Here is a 17,441-nt window from a genome sequence, read left to right as displayed (position 1 = left end):
GTTTGACTGGTAATATTCAACATTTTCAGATGGTACCAAGCTGTGAGGGGTTGCAAGCCCTTTGGAGGCCAAAATTAGAATTCAAAATGACTTTGATGAATTGGTCTGAAACAAGATGAAATTTAAAAAAAACAAGTGCAAAGTTCTACACTTAGGAAGGAAAAATAAAATGCACAGATTGGGTAATAATTAGCTAAGGCAGCAGTACGGCTGAAAAGGATTTGAGGTTATTATGGGTCACAAATTGAATATCAGTCAACAATGTGATGCAGTGGAGAAAAAGGGCAGTATAATTTTGGGGTGCATTAACAAGAGTATCATACATAAGACACAGGAGGCAACTGCTCTGTTGTACTTGGCACTGGTGAGGCCTCAGCTGGAGTACTGGGTTCAGTTCTGGGCACCATACTATGAGAAAGAAGTGGACAAATTGGAGAGAGTGTCCAGAGAAGAGTAACAAAAAGGATACAAGATTTAGAAAACCTGACCTATGAGGAAAGGTTAAAAAACCTGGGCATGTTTAGTCTTGAGAAAAGAAGACTGAGGGCATACCAGATAACAAGTCTTCAAATATATTAAGTACTATTAGAAAGAGGATGGTGATCAATTGTGCTCCACATCCATTGAAGGTAGGACAAGAAGTAATGGGCTTACTCTGCAGCAAGGACTATTGGGTTATATATTAGGAAAAACTTTCTAACTATAAGGATAGTTAATCACTGAAATAGACTTCCCAGGGAGATTGTGGAATCTCTGTTGTTGGTTTTTAAGAACAGGTTGGCTAAACACCTGTCAGGGATGGTCTAGGTTTACTTGGTCCTGCCTTTGTGCCAGGGGCTGGACTAGATGAACTCTCAAGGTCCCTTCCAGGCCTATAGTTCTATGATGTTTTCTCTGGTATAAATATTGCACTTTTGTACCCAAGATGTCCAGAATCATATGGGTACTTTGAGTTCCCAGCAGCACTACGACAACCTGAATAGCACCACATGGTGCAGCAAGTGCTGACCAACTCGAATAAAGATAATTTTAACAGGCTTCCCAGATTATATATCTGTCAAGTGCTCCAGAGGCATAGGAGGACAACAGGATTAGTGAACTACTCTAAGGTGGGTGATTCCACCCTCCCTAACAGTGGCAAATAAAAGTTCAGATATTTATAGATCGCTTTCATGTCCCCTCTTTGCCATCTCTTATCCTATCTGTGCAATTCCAGTTCCTCTGGTCTGTTTTTACAGGACAAAAAAACCGAGGCATCCTTGTGGCACCTTAGAGACTAACACATTTATTTGGGCATAAGCTTTCATGGGCTAGAACCAACTTCATCAGATGTGTATGAAGTAAAAAATACAGGAGGATGGGGTGCTTTAACCAAGTGTTAGGTCAGTCTAACGAGATAAATCATTTATCTAGCCCATGAAAGCTTATGCCCAAATAAATTTGTTAGTCTCTAAGGTGCCACGAGGACTCCTCGTTTTTTTTTGCTGATACAGACTAACATGGCTACCACTGAATCCTTTTACAGGACATGCACTCTATTTCTCTCATCAGCTTTGTATCCCTCTTTGGGTATTTTTCAGTTTATCACTTTCCCTTCTGTGCCATGAAGCTCAAAGCACAGTGATTTTACTAACAATAAATAGAGACTGATTTTTTTTAGGCAGTACAATAAGCATACCCAATACTGCCAAATCCCTACAAAGACAGAGCTTAATTTCCTCCTCTTATGTTACATCAGTGTAAATCTGATGACTTCAGTGGAGTTACTCCAGATTACACTGGTGTAATAAAGCAGAATTTGGCTCAGGATCCCTGCCCCAGAGTTCACAAGTTATCACCTTTCTGATTTCCTAAGACCTACTTCTGTAAATATACCCCACAGCAGCATGGCTTTAAACAAGTTTTTATATATAAACAACAGCATTGCACTACACGCTTATGTTTAGTGCACCTGCCATCACCCCTTCTTCCCCAAGTCCATCTTCACATTGCTGTTTGCTAACCAGTTTTCAGCTTGTGATCATGCTTGGTATTATTGCTCCTTCATCACACATACTCTTGTATCTTCCCACTGAATTCTCACTGAACTTTGCCTAGTTGTTCTAAATTCTGCATTTCTAATCCACTGTACATGGCTTTCCCAAATCCCTGACTTGCAATCGTCAGGGGATCTGATTAGTGCATTATTCTCTCTATCTTTCAGGTCATCAGAGAGTCAACCAACAGTGGCAGCACATACAGATATAGATATACCCCAAACCTTAGCCTTCCTGGGGTTTGCCTTTGTTGATACTCACACAGCAAAGACAAATTTCAAGCTAAATTTTCTCCCAAGCCATGGTTTTCCTTTCAGGACCCCTTGGGTTCCATCCCTAGTTCCTGCTGCCTCAGAAAGACACTCCAATCCCTCTTATATTTCAGAATTGGAGCTAATAGAGCCCACCAAATCAGAAAGAGTAAGTCAGGAAAAAAGCTCCTTATGCTCCTGTTACACTGTGTTACAATAAACTAACCCTAATGCCAGCTACTGATATCCATCAGTATATGCAGTGTATAAAAAAAAAATATTGTTAAGTACCTGTTGAATACGGAAGAAAGTCTTGATAATTCTGAATGTCCCATGTGAGGTTTCTGTTATACAATGCCTGGAAGTAATCACTGACAGTGGAATACTGGACAGTCACTCCAAATTGATCAGCATGCTTGTTAATATAATCTAATAATGGGTCCATGTTGGAGTACTGAACTGATGCATTAAAGAACTGTTTGTCACAGCCCTGCAATTTAGAAAATAACACATCTGTATGAATTACTGGAAGTTGTAGTTATAGTCAGAGTTCCAAGAGTTTACAGCCTGAAGGGCCCACCAGATCATCTAATCTGACCTCTCTGTATATCACAGGCTACTAACTACCCTCTAGTCAACCCCCACACCAAGCCCAAGAATCAGAATTAGACCAAAATATTACAGACCTCAGGAGACTGAATCATTGTGTGCCACAGGCAAAGAACAGGAGGGGCTGAGGTGCCCTTGTAATGGCTGGGAATTGATGAAGCGAGCCATCCCCCAGAAGATCCCAGCAAGTGGCCCACAGGTTATTAACTTCCATGATGAGGTAGTTTAACAATGTTCTTATATTATAATTCTTAACCACTGTAAAACATCGTTCTTCCTTCTGAGCTCATCTGCATAAACCAGTCAAAAGTTAAGGGCCCAAAGTAACAAGAATGGGTTTGGTTATTCAAATAGGACAACTGACAATCTACTGGTCCAGTAAAAATGATTACCTCACTCACCTTGTCTCTCTAATATCCTGGGACCAACATGGCTACCGCAACACTGACCAATTGCCATGACCGACAGGAATTAAGGTAGTCTACACTGCACAACTCACAAGAGCATGCATTTCCTTGGCAGGGAGGTTGCCCAGTGTGTCTATCTGATATCTGGCAATTCTCTCATTCCTTTCCTTGCTCTTGACAAAAAGAGAGGGAGTTTGTATGTATTTTTGTGAGCCGAGAATACACAATCTTACATCAGTAATTGGTGGAGAGGAAAGAAACAACAAAGCACACTAACAATCTGGACAGAATAACCACATGTTACACAATTTATTGACAACCCCCGGCCTAGAATATGATAATCCCTAGTCTAATAAGTGGATAAATGAATAGTTAAATGGAATAATGAATGCACAAAATATAGAAGGCCTGATTATCCAAAATTCACGTGCATAACTACACACTTAATTTGGATGCCCACTTGAACTGACTGCGTCTGCATACTGAGCATGTATGTACACGTATATCTAATACGAAGCGCAGCTAACTATTTATTATTATTGTGTGCTCAATCATAGCAAATGCACAGGAAAATTAGGCACACAATTAAAATTACTCAGCCAGTGTATTATGTGTACACTCTTAAAATCAGTTTAATTATAGATTTGTATGACGCATCATGATATATTCTTGGAAATCTTCCTCTTGTGCACACAAACTTCTTTGAACACACTACCTTTCAAAAACAACGAGAAGTTCTTGTGGCACCTTAGAGCAGGTGTCGGCAACCTTTCAGAAATGGTGTGCCAAGTCTTCATTTATTCACTTAAATTTAAGGTTTCGCGTGCCATTTTAACATTTTTAGAAGGTCTCTCTCTGAGTCATTATTATATAACTAAACTATTGTATGTAAAGTAAATAAGATTTTTAAAATGTTTAAGAAGCTTCATTTAAAATTAAACTAAAATGCAGATCTTATCAGTTTAGTGTGATCCTTGCCCTTGCTTTTCCTTGCTGGGTTTTTCAATGTCTGGACACGTATTTGGATACTTTAAGCTGCACACAGGCTTCTGAGTGATCAGTTAACTGGCTCCAAGGGGGACAGAGGACAGATTTCATGTGTGAAAATACCTGTTCACACAGGTATGTGGATCCAAATGCTGAAAGTATCGCAAACGCGATTTTCTTCAACCAGTTAAATTTCACTGGCAGGACATCCAGCAGGTCAGAATAGAGGCCCCATGATCTCTCTCAGTAGCTTCAAGTGTACTCTGCAGATCTCGAAACTTTGATGCCCACAATTCTGAGCTTTTTACTGAATGAGCTGCATGTTGAAATCTTCAACACCCATCCACTGAAATACAGACAAATCCAAGTTGCTTTTGTTGAACTTTTCAGGTTTAATTAGAAAAGAAAGCGTTGGGCCAAATTGCTGGAAATCTTGAAATCTGTCAGAAAATTCTGATTCCAGTTCTTGCATGTACCTTCCAATCTCATCAACACTGACAGTGGAACGTGTCGATAGCTCTTTTATGTGTTAGAAGTAGCGGAAAGTCTAAGTTTGAATATCTGATGAAAAAAACTGCTAGTTTTACAACAAATGCCTTCCGAGCTTCATAAAGATCCAGAATCATTTGCCCTGCACCCTGGAGACAGAGGTTGAGTTCGTTTAGGTGAGTGGTGATGTCAGTTAGAAACATTAGCTTACATGGTTTGGGGTTGTTTTGTCTGTCGAGACTTTTTTTTTCTACTGTGAGTTGTGGGGTATATTTGACAAAATGTCAGCTCCTAAGAAAGCAAAGTTAGATGTCTGTTCATTTCAGCCTTCTTGGAAAGACCCATTTGGATTTATTCAAAAGAAGCACTTTCACAACAGTGCTCTCTGTTGTGAAAGTGCTGTTTGTCGCACATCAGGTGTTCAACGACATTTTCAAACAAAGCAAGAGAAAACCTTTCTTGACGAAGCAGACAAGACTGAATTGATCAAAAAGGCAGTAGCAGGATATGAGAAGCAAAGCAGTGTTTTTAAATGCTTAAGTGTAAGTAAAAATAAGCCACAGAAGGAAGTTACAAGATTGCATGGTGCATTGCAAAAAACGGAAAACCGTTTACAGATTGGGAATATATAAAAGAAGTTTTTCTCAGCAGTTCGGGGGTTTTGTTCAATGTTTTGCCAAATAAAGATACCATCGTATCTAAAATGAAAGAACTGCCTGTCTCTGCCAGAACAGTTGAGAGACGCGTAAGCGAAATGGCAGAAAACATTAACAAAAAGCAGACGACTGCATTAAAAGACACAGCAGTATTTAGCATTGCAGTTGACGAGAGCGTGGATATAAATGGCATTCCATGTTTGGCAGTTTTTGCAAGATATCGTGCTTCCAATGAAATCCAAGAGGAACTTTGTTGCCTAAAACCCCTGCATGGCACGACAAAGGGGGAAGATATAGTGGAAAGTTTTGTAAACCATTTTGAAGAACGAGGAGTTGACATCAGAAAAATATTTTGTGTGACAACAGATGGTGCTCCTGCCATGGTCGGAAAACAGAAGGGATTTGTAAAGATACTTGACGTCAAACGCAGTGCGCTGTTCCACATGGCGTGATAGAGATGTAAGCAGGAATTCAGAATATCCCAGTGGCGCTAGAACAATTTTTAAGGTGGGGGGTGCTGAGCTGCACCCCCTCTTGCCTGTCTGCACCCCTCACTGCCCCAGGCTAGGGCCAGTGGGCCACAGCTGGGGCCAGCTGCAGAGCGCTGGGCTGGCGGCTAGGACCCCAGGCCAGCAGTGGAGACACCCGGACTGGTGGCTGGGACCCAGGGCCGGCAGCGGGCTGAGTCAGGCCAGCGGACAGAACCCCAGGCTGGCAGCAGAGCCCCAAGGCCGGCAGCCAGGACCCGGGCAGTGTGAGTGCCACTGAAAATCAGCTCGTGTTCTGCCTTTGGTGCCATACGTTGCTGGCCCTTGCCTTAGAGACTATCAAATTTATTTGGGCATAAGCTTTCGTGGGCTAGAACCCACTTCATCAGATGCATGGACTTCAACAATCTCTTTCAACAATCTCTGCAAGATTCCTACACAAGCCCCACCTCACATCTTCACCTGATGCGTGAACCACAACATCTCTGTATGCATCTTGGGGAAGGAAGAGCACCTTCATAAATGTTAGTATACAGCACCAACTGCAGTCTGCACTCATAATACTACAGGTTTGGGTGGACAGTTTGCACAGAATCATGAACTTGCCCCCAAATCAGTGTGAATTCAGGATTATTTTTTGGTCTGCAAAAGTCAACTTAGGTTTGGAAAGGGCCCCAAAGTGGCCTGACAACGAACACACAGCCCCACCTTTCTCTTCTCTGAAGAGCCTTCCTCCGATTGACCCCAGACAGGCAATCCTCTGACAAAAAACTAGAGGCATCCTGATCATAAGGGAATACCATTTACTAGCACAGTTTGTCTTATCATAGAATCATAGTGTGAAAGCTATTTGGTGCCCCCCCGCCCTTTTAATAGTTTTGCAAACGGCCAGTAGGTGAAGGCAGAAGCCTCCAAAAGCCTCACATACACAGTACCCTAAACTTTTTAACTAGCCTTTCTTTTCAATTACAAAGCAAAAAAATCTTGCTCCAAGCCAGTTTTCCCTGACCAGATAACGGTTTCACGGGGTCTGGTAACTACCAATTAAGTGTTAACACGGCATGTCTTTGTCTAAATGTATATAAAAAAAATCTGTAAAACTTGTGTAAGGCAGAGCCTTCTGTATCTATTACAGAGCTCTCCTTTCTTCTGCAAAATAAAGCATCTTTCCTTATATTTCGGTAACAATAGGACTGGAAGGGACCTCGAGAGGTCATCTAGTCAATCCCCTGCACTCGAGGCAGGACTAAGTATTATGTAGACCATTCCTGACAGATGTTTGTCCAACCGGCTCTTAAAAATCTCCAATGATGGAGATTTCACAACCTCCCTAGGCAATTGATTCCACTACTTAACCACACTGACAGTTAAGAAGTTTTTCTTAATGTCCAAACTAAACCTCCCCTGCTGCAATTTAAGCCCACTGATTCTTGTCCTATCCTTGGAGGTTAAGAAGAACAATTCTTCTCCCTCCTCCTTGTAACAACCTTTTATGTACTTGAAAACTGTTATCATGTCCCCTCTCAGTCTTCTCTTCTCCAGACTAAACAAACCCATCTTTTTAAAATCTTCCCTCATAGGTGATGTTTTCTAGACCTTTAATCATTTTTGTTGCTCTTCTATGGACTCTCTCCAATTTGTCCACATCTTTCCTGAAATGGGTGCCCAGAACTGGACACAATACTCCAGTTGAGGCCTAATCAGCGCAGAGTAGAGCGAAAGAATTACTTCTCGTGTCTTGCTTACAACACTTCTGCTAATACATCCCAGAATGATGTTCACCTTTTTTGCAACAGTGTTACACTGTTGACTCATATTTAGCTTGTGGATCTGTCATTAAATTCTAAAGTGATATACTTACCCACGGCCATAGGACATCAGCAGTTCGGAACCAGGCTGCCCTCTTTTTAATGTTTGCTACCATGGACTGTGCATAAAGGTGAATGGTGGCATCGGTAACAGGGACGCTCATGTTGGGGTAAACACCGTCTTTTGGTGGATCTGGGAAAACTGCAATTCCATTCCAATAGAACCCAGACCTAAGTGGAAAGAGAAAGCAATACACTACAAAAAGAACTTTTACATCAAGTTGGGGGAAAAAATGGATGAAATCATGCAGGGATACAAATCCAATTTGGCACATGAGGATTCAGTAGCACAATTCCGGTTTACACTGGTTCTCTGTGTTTAGTTTCTATTACATCCATGTGACTTTATGGGCCTCCAGTGGTGCTAGTATAAACACACTGAAAACTAAAGCTGTAGGAAGCGGTATATAGGTCTGATAAAAGATATATTTGGCTTGAGTTAAAATCTTCCTGCCCAGCCCCTGCTTTTCCTTAATGTTATTTGCTGGCTAAAACAGAGTATGAAAGAGATTGTAGGTTTAAGACTATCATGGTTTTGTTTTAATGCAAGAGTTCTTAAACATTTCCATAGCATGGTCTATATGGCAGATTGCAAGCCACATCTATTGAGGTCCATTTCTTGATCAATGTAGCTTACAATGTATCAGAGCATTTTAGATTGCCGACATCACTGTGGGCACCTTCCACGTAAAATCATTAGCAATAGCGAAATCCCTGTCCGACTTCATGGAGTCTCTAGCTCCTTTCCTCTTCAGGGATAAAAACAAACCTCTGTCTGGGGGTATTTTCTGTTTATGCTGGTTGATTTGTTCACTTCAGGCTATTTACTTAGTTATATATCCTTTTTAACTTTTTGGGGGGGCATGGGGGCATGTCAGGATAGATAGAGCTCTAAGTGTTGTGTGTGTCACTACTGCTATGGTGGAAAGGCTTTTTAAAAGCCAATCCATTCTAACACTAACTTTTAATGTCAGGAATGGAAAATAAAGATTCAATCCTGTGAGTTGCTGAGCACCCTCACCTCCCATTGAAGCCAGTCGTAGTTGAGGGTTCTTAACATCTTGCAGGATTGAGTCTTAAGAGTCTAGCCACCTTTTAAGCCTAATAGAAGCCTCTGACAAAAGAGAAAATGCAAAGTTCTCTTAATAAACTCAGCCTCTCAGTCCTCTTAATAAGCTCAGCAGCCAGTCAGTCATTCTATACTTTGCCTAAAATCCTAAGGGTTCATCTTCACTTACAGCACTTCAGCTGTGCCACTGTAGTGCTCAAGTGAAGACACTTCTCCTGTCAGTGTAGTTAATCCACTTCCCCGACAGAAACTCTCCTGTAGACAAAGTGAAGGGTTAGGTCTACAACTACATTGCTCAGGGGTATGGATTTTTCACACCCTCGAACAACGCAGTTATACCAATATAGGTCTGTAGTGTAGACCTGGCCGAAAATTTGATATTATTGAAGTGACCAATATTTCTGCAGGATTTGGAAGCATTCAAACCTGTTTGAAAAGGGTATTTGCGATGGGGTGCAGTAGCTGTACTGATCCATAACGTGAGTGAAGATCTCATGGTTTTCAGATAAAGAGGGAGAGCCCCTCCACACGAACTGAAGCTTCTAAAAAAGACAAAAAGAAATACTGCAGAAAAAGAAATCACGGTAAGAAACCAAACCTGCAGATAACAGAGTACCATGATTAATAACACCTTGGGACTCAATTTTGCACTCCTTTGCATGAACACAACTCCCACTGGCTTCAATGGAAGCTGTGCACATGTAACAGATTTGGGCTAGGAGGACCCAACCCAACTCCCACTGTAGACAAGGAGAGTCTTCCATTGACGAGGCACAAGGGGTAAAATCCTGGCCTATTGAAGTCAATGGGCGTTTTGCCATTACCTTCAGTGAAGCCAGGATTTAATCCAAGATTCATATAATCGCTGCCTAATGCCCAGCTTATTGGGCAAGAGTCTTCCTTCAGTACACGTGTGCAACTCCTTACCTTCATTGGGGTTTGTGATGTTGCACCCCCATAATTCTTTATGGAAATATGCTTATGAATGTATATATGACATAACTGTTTTATGTTACATATGTCATGTAACCTCTCTGAAAAGGTTATGATCTACTGAATATATGCATCCTATTTGTAGGCATGTGTCATTTTTGTATTCGAAGTGATGAATATTGGCTGTGTACTTGTTTGAATTTAAGTAGCCTTAGTAAAGCATTTGGTCAGCTTCTTGAGAAAGGAATGTGCAAATGAAGTGCCCAATCAAGAAACACTTAACTCACAATGGATCTATGAGTCATGCGTGGACACATGACTTGCCCATGTGATTCCAAAACTCCATCTTGAAGCTGGATTTTGCATAGGAGAGAGGAGGGGGTCTCCACCCACAAGAGAAAGTCTATTTAAACCCCTGTGAGACCCCCTCCATTTTGTCTTCAGCTGGCTCAAGAGATAGCCTCTCCACACCCAAGGATACCTGAAAGAAACTGGAACCAAGGACGGTAACCACAGGGGTGTGAGTGATTACTGGACCCAGACTAGAAGGATGCTAGTCTGTAAAAGAAGCTTACTGGAACATCTCTGAGGGTGAGATTTCATCTGTAATCACTTTCTTACTGTATTAGGTTTAGACTTGCGTGTTTTATTTTATTTTACTTGGTAATTCACTTTGTTCTGTCTTTTATTACTTGGAATCACTTAAATCCTACTTTTTGTATTTAATAAAAATCACTTTTTATTTATTAATTAACCCAGAGTATGCATTAATACCTGGGGAGGGGGGGAGACGCAAGCAGCTGTGCATATCTCTCTATCAGTGTTATAGAGGGCAAATAATTTATGAGTTTACCCTGTAAAAGCTTTATACAGTAACTCCTCACTTAACGTTGTAGTTATGTTCCTGAAAAATGCAACTTTAAGCGAAACGATGTTAAGCGAATCCAATTTCCCCATAAGAATTAATGTAAAGGGGTATGTGTGTTAGGTTCCGGGGAATTTTTTTTCACCAGACAAAAAACTACACACACACACACACACACAGTATATGTTTTAAACAAACAATTTAATACTGTTCACAGCTATGATGATTGTGAAGTCTGGTTGAGGTGGTGAAGTTAGAGGGTGGGATATTTCCCAGGGAATGCCTTGCTCCTAAATCCCTGCTTCTCAAATTTTGTACTGGTGACCCCTTTCACATAGCAAGCCTCTGAGTGCGACCCCCCCCCCCATATAAATTAAAAATACTTTTTTATATATTTAACACCATTATAAATGCTGGAGGCAAAGCAGGGTTTGGGGTGGAGGCTGACAGCTCATAACCCCCCATGTAATAACCTCGTGACCACCTGAGGGGTCCCGACCCCCAGTTTGAGAACCCCTGTGCTAAATGATGAACTAGCACTCAGCTGAGCCCTCAAGGGTTAACACGTTGTTAATGTAACCTCTCACTCTACAACGCAGCAGGAATTGAGGGGAGGGGAGATAGCATAGCAGACAGAGACAGACACACACTTTGTGTTTGAGAGAGAGAGAGAGAGAGAGAGAGAGAGAGATGCACACTGCCCATTTAAGTAAGCTGACCCACTCTTAAGTGCATTGTCTTTTAAAGGGGATCAGGAAGTTGAGACAGTAGCTGCAGCCCCAGGCTCTCTCTGTCTCTCTCCGTCCCTGTCCCCACCCTGCTCTATATGGAGAAGAAGGGGTAAGCGGGGTTTAGAAGCAGGGGGGAGGGGGACACCCTAACATTAGCCCCCTTCTCCTTACTCCCCCCTTTCCCCCCGCACAGCTAGCAAGAGGCTTGGGGAGCAGCTCCAAGCCAGAGGGCAGGAGCAGCACATGGCAGGGGGGGGGGAGGGACAGCTGAACTGCCTGGCAATTGATAGCCTGCTGGGCAGCTGCTGCACAGGGAACTTAGGGGAGTGGGGAGCTGCCAGTCCAACCTGGTTCCAAGCCCACACCAACTAGCTGCAACAGGCTGCTCTTCCTGCAAGCACTGGACAAAGCAGGAGGCTGCCAAACGACATTAGAAGGGAGCATTGCACAACTTTAAATGAGCATGTTCCCTAACTGATCAGCAACGTAACACTGAAACAATGTTAACCGGGATGACTAAGTGAGGAGTTACTGTACAGGGTAAAACAGATTTATTTAGGGTTTGGACCCCACTGGGAGCTGGGCCTCTGAGTGTTGGAGACAGGAACACTTCTTAAGCTGTTTTCAGTTAAGCCTGCAACTTTTGTGGGACGTAGTTTAGACCTGGGTCTGTGTTGGCAGCAGGCAAGCATGTCTGGCTCAAACAAGGCAGGGTTCTGAAGTCCCAAGCTGAAAGGGATAACGGGCTCAAAAGCAGTCTCAGCACATCAGTTGGCAGTCCCAAGGGGGTTTCTGTAATCCAACCTGTCACAGGGTTCATCATGTATAGCTGAGGGTAGACTATGGCCCATCATAACAAACAACAGATTTGGTATATCTGCGAGATTTTGCTCAAGATCAGAACTGGAACAGAAGGGCTTAATTCTGAGAGATATCTACTCAGTTCCAACCCACGTTTTATCACAACTTTTGTCCATAATAACTATCCAACAGTTTTACAAACATAAATTAATTTCACTAGGTTTAAAAAAATTCTTTGTATCAGTATTCACTTAATGATAGAGAGTCTAAGTAAAGGGAGCAAAAGAAAGATTTCTTGCCCTGAAGCCTAAATTGCTATCTACGTTTAACAGCATTATCTTGCTTGTTATGTATTTAAGACGATTGTTGCAATTTCAAGGAGACTGTTCTCCTACGACTTGCCCTATTGCCCACTATTTATTGTGTATGTTTTTAAGATTAGAATAAATTCCTTTGTCTTTGACAAGAGGTCATGACGAAGTGATCAACAGAGCAGAGTCTGACAAATATTGTTTCACAAACAGTCTCACAAACAATGCATTTTCTTCACATGAGAAAAATCTACAGTTTTGTCTTCTTAAGCTCGGAGACATGGTTCTCTTGAAGTCAGAGTTTACATACATCAGGAAAAGACTGCAAAAGTGTTTGCATGCCAAACACTGGCTCCATTCTCTTGTGTAGTTTTACCTTGGTTTTCTGCATGTCGTCCTTCAGATCATAGTCAATGCGAGAGATAAGGTGGGCATTAAATCCAGCCAGAGCAAAAAGAGTAGGTGTAGTAGCAGAAGCTCCAAAGGGATCTACATGCCAAGAAAATCGAGGCCTCATCCCAAAGGTTTCATACAAAAATCCATGACCCTCTGTAAAATAAAATTTGTTTTTATTAGTAACACGTTCGTTCATCTTAAAAGTTGAATTGGCATGTGGTACTACAAGCCAAGCACAGTGAAGATTTATTTTTATTTTCAAATACACCTGAAGGTTTGAGGAATTTAACAAAGCCAAAAAATTCACAGCAGCAAGGTGCACACTGGTGATATCTGCTTTGCTATCCCAAGTATAACTTCAGTAAAGAGTTAATGAAAAGAGACTATGATCAGATTATAGGCCCAGGAGACAGAGTACAGTGCTTGGGATCATCACTGCTATAGAAATGCAAGATTGTCATTTTATAGTTTCTAAATTTGGAACAAATTACCAAAAAAGAATGTTTACACATGCTGACTTTTAGCGACAAGGTTCTGTCGACACAACCTTGTTGCTAAAAGCCGCATGGTGTAGACAAGTCCTTAGATCAGGGGTCAGCAACCTTTCAGAAGTGGTGTGCCGAGTCTTCATTTATTCACTCTAATTAAGGTTTTGAGTGCCAGTAATATATTTGAACGTTTTTAAAAGGTCTCTTTCTATAAGTCTATAATATATAAGTAAAGTATTGTTGTATGTAAAGTAAATAAGGTTTTTAAAAGGTATAAGAAGCTTCATTTAAAATTAAATTAAAATGCAGAGCCCCCTGGACCGATGGCCAGGATCCGGACAGTGTGAGTGCCACTGAAAATCAGCTCGCGTGCCGCCTTCGGCACACATGCCATAGGTTGCCTACCCCTGCTTTAGATTTTCTCTTTAAATGTATGTTACTTAAAGGAACAGTGTGTATAGTGTGAACAAGATTGTTGTGATCCAATTAACTACACAGATAGGAGAGAATTTGAAACACAGGCTCCAAGAGCCCAAGCACTATCTAATTCCAAAACAAACTCAGCAGACAACACAGGAATGCATGTGTGATTCAGATTTAGTCACATGGGCAAAGACTGAACAGGCAATATTGAGGATCTTGGAGGGGAACATGTGATGCTAAGCTTTTTTAGAAATCAAAATCTATTAGTTTCATTTGCTCCTGTTAAAATAGCTACCAAAACTGCATTTCCCTTTTTAAAAAAATTATATGCACAGAATAAAATATGGATTTTAGAAACTTCTTAACCTCTCCCCCCAAAAAGGAAGTGTTGACTGAATATCTAGCAAGAGGCTCTTTTTGGCCAAAATTAGTGTTTATTTTGGGACAAACACTAGTCTGTAACCCCAGCCCAAGTTAACTAACTTTGCCCAAAAAATCCCCAAAGGAGTCAGAGAAAAAAGAATCTTTATTCTCACTCCTCCACTTGCTCATGGAGCATAGTTACCCCACTAGGATGCAACAGCAGCTGCTGTTCTTATAAATGCTGTTCCTTGTAAATACTGATGTGTGGGGTTCTGGCCAGTGGTTCTGTGCAGTCAGACCCACCAGCCATGATGAAGCTACTCCTCTGGCCCTCTCTACATATTCCCCTTTACGTTGCCATAGGGAGAAGTGCCACAGAACACTGCTCTGAAGCGAGCAGGGGTGCCAGTCACCACAGTTAGCTGGAATAATTCCATCTCAGGTCTCTTGCCTGGTCTTCACTGAAAAACCATGACACTTCCCCTGAGTTATTCTGGGCCTTTGCAGTACAGAGGGAGCGGGATTTGTACACCTTTCCTACATATTAACAATAGAGTCAATCCTAGATATTAGAGGAACCTTTTAGCCTAGCAGACAAAAGGCATAAAAAGATCCAATGGCAGGAATTTGAAGCTAGAAAACTTGAACTGAAAATGAGTTGCAAGTTGTTAAGAGTGAGGTTAATTAATAGTTGGAAATAGTGGATTCTTAACCATTTGAAGTTTTTAAATTAAGCTAAGATGTCTTTCTGAAAGATGTGCAGTAGCTCAACACAAACCTGATGCAGGAACTATTGAGTGAAATTCTACTGTCTGTTATGCTGGAAGTCTAAGTAGATTATGGCAAGGAAGTCCATGAACTTATCTTATATGTATTTTTTAAATAAATTTCAAATACACATCTTTATCTCAAGGCTGTTCTTGGGAACCAAGGACTTTGTAATCAGTAAAACTGTCCATGTTCTAAGAGAGTATATAATGGTGAGCAGTTAAATTACAAGCCAATTTACAATGATTTTCCTGTAAACTGCAGTTTGTTTGTTGGTTTTTTTTGTATTTTTTTAAGCAAAGAACCTTATGGTAAGTTTGCACTATAAAGTAGATATTAATTTTTACAGAAACTTAAGTCAGTTCTTAAATAACTAGGAAATAAAAATGAATTCAGAGAAAAAAAAGTATAACAACGAGAACTAAGTTAAACACCAAAGAAACATACCTGTTAACTGTAAAATTTGGTCATTGATATGTGTCACAGCTTCATCATGCATCACCTGACCTCCAATTATGAATTCTAGTCGCCCTTCTTGAAGTAACTCATGTACCTACGATACAGAATATACAGAAGGCAAATGATAACACAATTATAATGTCAATTTTTACCACCAAGGCTATAAATACAGTCTAGGACTTATGTTATCTAAGTGTGACATTTATCAAATGTGGCTCTACCAAAGCGTACAGAGTGGTGGGGATATAAATGGAGAATTAAAATTGTTTCAGACCATCTTGGATAACAGCCATTAATGGACCTATCCTCCATGAGCTTATCTAATTCTTTTTTGAACCCAGTTATACCTTTGGCCTTCACAACATCCCTTACTAATGAGTTCCACAGATTGACTGTGCATTGTGAAGAAGTACTTCCTTATGTTTGTTTTAAACTTGCTGCCTACTAATTTCATTGGGTGACTCCTAGTTCTTGTGTTATGTGAGGGGGTAAATAACACTTCCTTATTAACTTTCTTCACACTATTTATGATTTTATAGACCACTATCTTATCCCTCCCTTAGTCGTCTCTTTTCTAAGCTGAACAGTGCCAATCGTTCTAATCACTTTTTGAATGGAAGCTGTTCTATACCTCTAATCATTTTTGTAGACCTTCTCTGTACCCTTTCCAATTCTAAGATATCTTTTTTGATCTGGGGCAACCTAAACTGCATGCAGTATTCAAGGTGTGGGCGTACCATGGATTCGTATAGTGGCATTGTAATATTTTCTGTCTGATTATCTATCCCTTTCCTAATGTTTTCTAACCGCTTTTTCGGCTGCCACTGAACATTGAGTGGATGTTTTCAGAGAACTATCTACAAAACCCCAAGATCTCTTTCTTGAGTGATAACAGCTAATTTAGACCCGATCATTTTGTATTAATAGCTGGGATTACATTTTTCAATGTGCATTACTTTGCATTTATCACCACTGAATTTCATCTGTCATTTTGTTGCCCAGTCACCCAGTTTTGTGAGAACCCTTTGTAATTCTTCTCATGCTGCTTTGGACTTAACTATCTTGGGTAATTTTGCATCATCTGCAAACTTTATCACCTGTTTTCCCCTTTTTCCAGATCATTTATTAATACATTGAACAGCACTGGTCCCAGTACAGATCCCTGGAGGACATCACAATTTACTTCCCTCTACTGTGAAAACTGAGTATTTAGTCCTGCACTTTGTTTCCTATCTTTTAACCAGTTAGTGAACCAGGAGAGGACCTTCCCTCTGATCCCATGACTGCTTTCTTTGCTTAAGAGCCTTTGGTGAGGGACCTTGTAAAAGGCTTTCTGATAGTCCAGGTACACTATACTCACTGGATCCCCCTTGCCTGGATACTTGTTAACCCCCTCAGAGAATTCAAATAGATTGGTGAGGCATGATTTTCATTCACAAAAGCCATGTTGAGTCTTCCCCAGTATATCACTTTTATCTATGCCACTGCTAGCTCTTGCTCTGCCTGAACTTGTGGGAGCATCCTCTGGTCGGGCATCCTGACCCTGGAGGCTTCTACCCAGGGTCCTTTACTTGACTTGCTGGGAATGTGGCTTGCATGTCCTACTGACTAAAGCCAGGCTAGAGAAACTACCCATTGTGAGAGATGTTTGTTGGTGGAGGCCCTCAGGAAGCAGGTAAGACAGCTGCAGGGGGAGGTGGCTAATCTGTGTAGCATCTGGGAGCACGAAGACTTCATCAACAGGATGCATAGGGAGACATCTGGAATGGGGGAATGCTAGCCAACTACAGAGGCACCAGAGGAGAAAGGACAAGCGGCTGCTCCATGGGGAGGAGACTGGCTGCTGGCCACCTAAGGCAGCAGACAGTGCTCCACACACAACCTCAGCTCTCCCATTCATTGACGTCAAAAACCAGTATGCTGTACTGGCATCGAAAGGAGAGGAGCAGACCCCAGTGTCTGAGGAGGAGTCACCTTCCCCCCAAGCTAGGAGATTCATGACCACCAACCCTAACAGGAGGAGATGTGTGTGTGTGTCGGGGG

General features: G+C 41.4%; 1 protein-coding gene across 2 annotated transcripts in view; it reads right to left on the bottom strand.

The window, feature by feature from the left end:
- The window catches only part of MAN2B2 (mannosidase alpha class 2B member 2), a 58,841-nt gene that overhangs the window by 22,929 nt on the left and 18,471 nt on the right, over nucleotides 1-17,441 (bottom strand). For both annotated transcript variants that reach the window (XM_039540602.1, XM_039540601.1), the window contains exons 3-7: nucleotides 15,387-15,492; nucleotides 12,878-13,050; nucleotides 9,287-9,402; nucleotides 7,785-7,962; nucleotides 2,579-2,777 (exon numbers count right to left, since the gene is read on the bottom strand). In XM_039540602.1, coding sequence (XP_039396536.1) covers nucleotides 2,579-2,777; nucleotides 7,785-7,962; nucleotides 9,287-9,402; nucleotides 12,878-13,050; nucleotides 15,387-15,492 — 772 coding nt within the window. The remainder of the gene's footprint in view (nucleotides 1-2,578; nucleotides 2,778-7,784; nucleotides 7,963-9,286; nucleotides 9,403-12,877; nucleotides 13,051-15,386; nucleotides 15,493-17,441) is intronic.

This window comes from Mauremys reevesii, linkage group 5, assembly GCF_016161935.1.
Source record: "Mauremys reevesii isolate NIE-2019 linkage group 5, ASM1616193v1, whole genome shotgun sequence".
NCBI classification, from domain to species: Eukaryota; Metazoa; Chordata; order Testudines; family Geoemydidae; genus Mauremys; species Mauremys reevesii.
This window is presented reverse-complemented; position numbering and strand designations above follow the sequence as displayed.